General features: G+C 31.4%; 1 protein-coding gene across 1 annotated transcript in view; it reads right to left on the bottom strand.

The window, feature by feature from the left end:
• Positions 1 to 806: 806 nt before the first annotated feature.
• The window catches only part of LOC122268339 (sodium-coupled monocarboxylate transporter 1), a 35,094-nt gene continuing 29,493 nt past the window's right edge, over positions 807 to 6,407 (bottom strand). The window contains exons 10-11 of the mRNA XM_071184230.1: positions 3,938 to 4,035; positions 807 to 1,065 (exon numbers count right to left, since the gene is read on the bottom strand). Of these exons, the coding sequence (XP_071040331.1) occupies positions 917 to 1,065; positions 3,938 to 4,035 (247 nt within the window). The 3' untranslated portion in view covers positions 807 to 916. The remainder of the gene's footprint in view (positions 1,066 to 3,937; positions 4,036 to 6,407) is intronic.

The following is a 6,407-nucleotide window of genomic DNA, read 5'->3' as shown; positions in this document are numbered from 1 at the left end:
TTACTTTAAAACTCTTTGAAAGGCTGACCTACATTTTTGAGTTTACGGTTACTAATGTTCATTTCCGTAGCCTTGTTATTTTGAACCCAATCCGGAAGACAAGGGATCTCCTGGATGAAGGAAAGGGTGAAATTTGCTTTCATGGAAGACTTTTTTGATGGAACTAACCTGTTTTGCGTTTCATGGATACAAAAACCTCCCACAAGGGAATTCCTTTCCAGGATCCGTCTACCAGTGAGGATATTTTACGTCAACAATGTAGTCCGTACGAGCCGGGTGTTGAACCCGTATCGGTCAGATATCGCTGAGATTGGAACGCTGTTCACCTCAGTGAAGACTAGCCCTCTATCCCCCTGACCCACCACTGATTGCCTAGCTGTCGTTGTGAAAAATATGGTTTCTATCCCCGATGGTGACTAATTGTGCTTCAGGCTTCAATTTAATTTCAAATCGCAGGGGAAATGAAAGTGGCCTTTACGTCATATTAATCAACATTTTGATTTTTTGAATACAAATTCTTGATTCCCATGGCATCTTGACCAATAGAATTGCTGTTATTTGAGTGATTCATTTTTTTAAGAAATTTAATACAATGCATTTTTAAAAATGACTTTTTTTTGCTTAACAAAATAATAAAAATACTATTTTTATATTAAACCTTAAATACTCATTAAGAATTTGAAAATAATTAATTAACTCAATTAAATTCACGCTGATCGCAATGGAAGATATCTGGACATTCCTTGTTTTCAGAGGATTTGCTGAAGAGGAGTAATAGTTTCGGATATCAAATAGAAAAGTATGTATTACAATTTTTCAAAATATCTTTAATTTCAAAAAACAGATAGGAAACATGTAAACACATACAAAAATATGATGAATGGCTTATAAGTATCATACGTACATCAAAAATAATTTACATCCGTGAGGTTGAAGTAATGATATCATTATTTTCTTTTTCGTATTTTAGTTCTTTTGTTTTGAGTGAAATTTTTTGTTTCATCCATAGCCGAGTAACTGGACTAAGACAAATGGAATCCTCTGGAATTTCATTGTTTTTCCACCCTGTAAATATGAAATTACATTAATGAAAAATAAAAATTCAGCATTATAAATCGCTTTATAAAATTATTTGCTATGTAAACTGTATAAACAGCGTTTCGATATTTTAAACCATTGTCTTATTAAACGTTTACTTATTTAAAAGCATTGGTATAAAAACGCTCAAATCAAATCGAATTGGATTTACTACTGCCAAACGTAATAATTCTAAAGAACCTTCTTAACACTGTATTTTCATGTCTTCTGACATTCAAAATTAGCATTTTATGTAAGATTTATACGAAAGGATTTAATAAAAAAGATAGTTTTTATTTTATTTTCTTCTTATTTTGTCTTCCATTATGGGGTCGCGAAGAATAGTCAGTGTTTGGTTGAACCACTGACTACAGAAAGACTCAGCATATTAACAGGGCAGTGTTGCCCGAGTACTGTGAAACCCCGCTATAGGGAACCAAGGAGTGCCGCTATAGTGAAATCAAGGGACCGAAATTTCGATTCACTATAACTGGTAGTTCACTATATACGTACTGCAAACAATTTTGACCAATTTTTCCGAACTACTCCCTTTTATTACACATTTAAATAAATGACCAATAAAAAGAAATGCAAAATTGATTAAAAAACAATACGCAGTAATAGAAAATGTGTTAACTATTATTTTTTATTACTCATCGTCGTGTGTTCTAAAAATTTAGGGAAGGCCTTTCTTTACGGAGGAGAAGCTGAGACAGAAGAAACAAAGAAGAAAAAATGCTTATGCCTACTCAATGGAAAATAGGTACCAAAAAATGAGGGGGAAAATCAGTNTATATTTGCTAGAGGGCTCCGTCCCCTGCTCACTACCGCTCGCCAACCTCCGATAATTGCTACGCAATTACATTTTCGTTCGCTTCGCGAACAAACTTAAAGTCATCACTGCACCAACATCACATAGATTGTAAAATGTCAGAGGAGCTTATTATCAACATTATAAACTTATATAAAGCAATTTCAATGCAAACAATATTATAAACTTATATAAAGCGAGGAAGCAATATTATTTAACAGATTACTATAGGGCATTAGCCGGAGATCAATCTCCGTATCCGAAGCACGCGTGGTAGAGCCTAGCTCAAATCATTGTTGGTCTTATAGGATAGGTACTGAACGAAAAAACTTTACAAAAATTACAAGCAAATTAAAACATGTAATATTAATAAGTTGATTCTAAGTAATATTTCAAAAGCAAATACCATTGCAAGTAACTGCTCAATTAACTTCAATACTGTCAATTGACAAAATATTTTAGTTTCAATCAGAAGTATTCGTAAGTGCACCAAGGTATTCGTTTTCATTTAAACGTCTTGACCTTTCAACGTTTCTTCGCCCCGCATTCCGCCGTCGAGTATTGATAGCACTACAATTATTTCCCAGTTAATTTTGTGCAGCTAAATCATGTTCAGCTCTATGCCGCTTTTGATCCACTTTTTATAAAAGATATAAGTATTTTAAAGTAAACTCATATTTTGATAATTTGGAATGTAAATAGTTTTTTGAGAGAGTGTTGATTCATGCTTCCAATAACTCTACCCGATTTATCAAAGCTATTAAAATATATTGGAATTCTGAAATATATAACTGCGTTCTATCAAAACAAACATTCTATTATAATACTTCAGAATAACTATCCTTTTACATTGCCACTCAAAATTAATAATAAACACTGGATAATATTGCGTTAATGACACTTTTATCTAATGACGTCATAAACAATCGTTTGCATAAAAGCATAAAGTTTAGTTCATAATAATCATATATATAATCGTTTGCATAAATAATCGTTCGATCTTTTATAACTTTACGTAATAAGTGTGAGATTTTTTTTTCTATNTTTTTTTTTTTTTTTTTTTTTTTTTTTTTTTTTTTTTTTTTTTGAATGGCGATGTTATAATTTTGTTATTGAGTTAATAACTATTCCTTTTTATAAACGTAATAGTAGAGTTTACTTAATTATTTGATTCCTCTAAGTTTTATTTGAGGTCAGTTTATATTTGGTATTTTTTGACAGCATTATTAAAAATTATTACCTTTTCACATACACGCGTTCTCTATTTTGATTGGCTGTTTTGTGCATTACTAACCAGAAGTCTTCCGTGATTGGCTATGTGTTATCATTCCACTCTTTTCTTATATATAAAGATATTTATATATATATATATATATATATATATATATGNTGAGCTTAAAAAATGTCATTTTTCTTGCAAACTACCAAATTACAAACAATACTTTAGATAATTTCTTGTTTAAAAAAAAACTATTTGAAGTTATTTTAAAAAGCAAGTAAGTTTTTCTGATGTAATTTTTTTTGTCTTCTCTAAATCGTTATCTCACGACAACTTATCATTAAGAAATAGATCGATGAGCCATATTTATTGATTTTACGCGAATGAAAAGTGAATCAGAAAGTTCATTTTTCACATTCCATATTTAGACCTTAATTTTTCACCAAGAATAAGCCTCAGTCCCCACTGTTAAATTAACGACATAATTTTTTCTATTTAATATATTCATATTCTTTTAACGTACAGATAGTAGGAGGTAAATACGAAGCTATTGATGAAAAAGAAATTTTTAAACAGAGGGAAATGTTGTTTACCCTAAAAGCATTCTACTGAAAGATAATATAAATACTCATTGTTTTCTTGAAATGGCTCAAATGTTTGATGCGATCTTCTGAATATTTTTAAAGTTTCATTTTAAAATATACTGATTATTTAAAAAAAGTAAATTGAAATGATTAACAAAAATTACAAAATTTTTAAATCCTTTTCGCAATGAAAAATAAATTTGCTTCCAGTTATTTTAAGTTTTGAAAACAAATTCTAAGGCTTACCTGTTAGAATAACAGCTAGGAAAATAAGAACTAATGTAAAAATGAATCCAATGGTACTGTACCACAAATAAGATATTTTAACCAACACAAAAACGTCCCTAGAAAAAATATATTTTAGTAAGCTAAAAATGGTTCATGAAGAAATTGGTTTCCAAAACTGTTTTGGGGGCTCTTTTTTATTTTAAATGAAGAAATAGAAACAAAGCATAATCTTGAGAGAACTTCAAGATTATGTGAGTCACAATTATAAAGTTGATTGAAAATTAACAAAATGTTTTTTATAAACTATCTTTGAAAATCATTCTATTAATGAATAATGAATATTTTTCATGTTTTGGATAACTGATGCAAGTGTGCAACATATAAGGCTCAGAAGCACATGAAGAAACAGTTCATAATAGGTAAAGCACCCCTAATGGTGCATGGTGACATTTCGGACATGGGTATTTGCGATTTCAATCCTGGTGAAGTTCTCTAGCTCCCAAAAAATTTGTGGCAACATGTATGCAACTTCCTATTATAACTTTCTTGAACTTGTACATTTCGACAAAATGCAGACTAAAAATGTCAATTTAATTTTCATATTTTTATTTTATAACCGTTGTTGAATAGCTGACCCAATTTTATGGGCTTACGACTATTAATGTTCAACTCCGTAGCCTTGTAATTTTGAACCCAATCCAGAAGACAAAGGAACTCCTGGATCAAATATTGGGAGAAATTTGCCTTCGAGGAGAACTTTTTGGTAAAACTAACCCGCATTTGCGTTTCGTGCTGGAGAAGTAGACCACGAGAACCTCCCACGGATAGCCTGACTGCAAGGGGACTCTAATCCATGATCCGTTTACCACTGAAAATATTTCATATCAGTACTGTGGTCGGTACAAGATGGATGCGAAATTCGTATCGACTGGGTTTCAAACCCGGTTCGCCTCATTGGAAGGCGAACGCTCTATCCCCTGAGCTATCGCTGGTCATGTCACTTTAGTTAAAAAAAACTGTAGCTCTGAGAAAGTGATTGCAGGTTTGAAATCAGCGTCGTGAAAATATACAAAATTCTTTTTAAAAGAATCTGGCTCTTCAAAAAAAAATTGTAATTGTAAAACAATAGATTCCACCAATTATATCAAAATTCCGAAAAACACAAAAATGCAAGTTAAATTCTATTTCCTTTTACAGTATTAGTTGGATGGTATAGTTTAAAAAATGTGCCCTTAGTATAAAAAAAAGAAGTGAAAAAAAACATACAGTTTTTATATTCTATCCCTATCTATATTCTATCCCTAAGCGTCATACTAGAAAAAAGAAATAGATTAAAATTAGAAATAGATTTAAATATTGTTACTTAAACAAATGAGATAATTTTCCAGCACAATCAACCTTGAACAGGGGTGTACAACTATAGTGGTTATAACATTCTACTGTAATCTCGGAGAACTTAAGTTCGAATACCACCACCGAACATCTCTCTCACATTGCACCCTCCACATCGTTTTTGAGACTTAGCATTTTTCTAAGAAATCAATGCTGTTTCAATTTTGTACATGTCGCTATACTCAGTAATGAATGCATGGGTTATTTAAATTCGACTGTGTTTGTTTCGGAGCTATTTTGACACACTTTTAAGAAACCCTTTAATGCAGTGTATACGCTAAAAATTATACTTTGAACACATAAGACTTTCATAATGATTATAATTTTCAAACTATATATTCCATCAATTTAGTTATGACTTCATCTAGTTCAGCATAACACAAAACAATGGAAACAATTACTCAGTTTCCTTACTATGAATGCCAGATACATAATAGTTACTGGTCTGTATTTTCGTGTATAAAATTCTGTACTTTTTATACATGAAAACTTTAAAAACATTTAACCACATCCGAAACAGTACCTCACTCGTCTAAATGGCAATATTTAAGAACCTTTTTTACTCCTCTCTTACCCCCAGTTTAAGTAAAGAATTAATGTAAGAAAAACAAATATCTTAAAATCATATTCATGCCCTTTACTAGGAGTGATAAAAATTGCATGCTTTTATAACAAAGTGCATAATTATACCATGCTACTATCCTACATTTCCTACTTCAAAAAGAAATAATCAAGCGAAATGTGGCAGACAAATATAATTTAACTAGGAGGCTTCGCCCCCTGATCGCTGGCGCTCACCAACCCCCGGAACTGCTTTCACAGTTCATTTCGGATTGCTTCGCAATCCAATGCTCGCGTTGCTCGCTCATTGGATACGTTCTTAACGTCTAGTTTTTGTATACTTTTTTGAATACTGAAGTTCCGAAAACTTTTCACTGTAAAAAATTCTAAACCTGTACATTTCAATATTAATTTGAAATTGCAAACAGTTCACATATTTTTCTTAATCACACTATTCTAAATTTCAGTTGTTGAGAAAAGTAACTGTTGTAAGTTTTGTTTTAAAGTCTTTCCCACCAGAGGGCTAAAGCCATGT

The sequence above is a fragment of the Parasteatoda tepidariorum genome, chromosome 8 (genome assembly GCF_043381705.1).
Source record: "Parasteatoda tepidariorum isolate YZ-2023 chromosome 8, CAS_Ptep_4.0, whole genome shotgun sequence".
Lineage (NCBI taxonomy): Eukaryota > Metazoa > Arthropoda > Arachnida > Araneae > Theridiidae > Parasteatoda > Parasteatoda tepidariorum.
The sequence above is the reverse complement of the archived record's forward strand: the minus strand, read 5'-3'. Positions and strand labels throughout refer to the sequence as shown.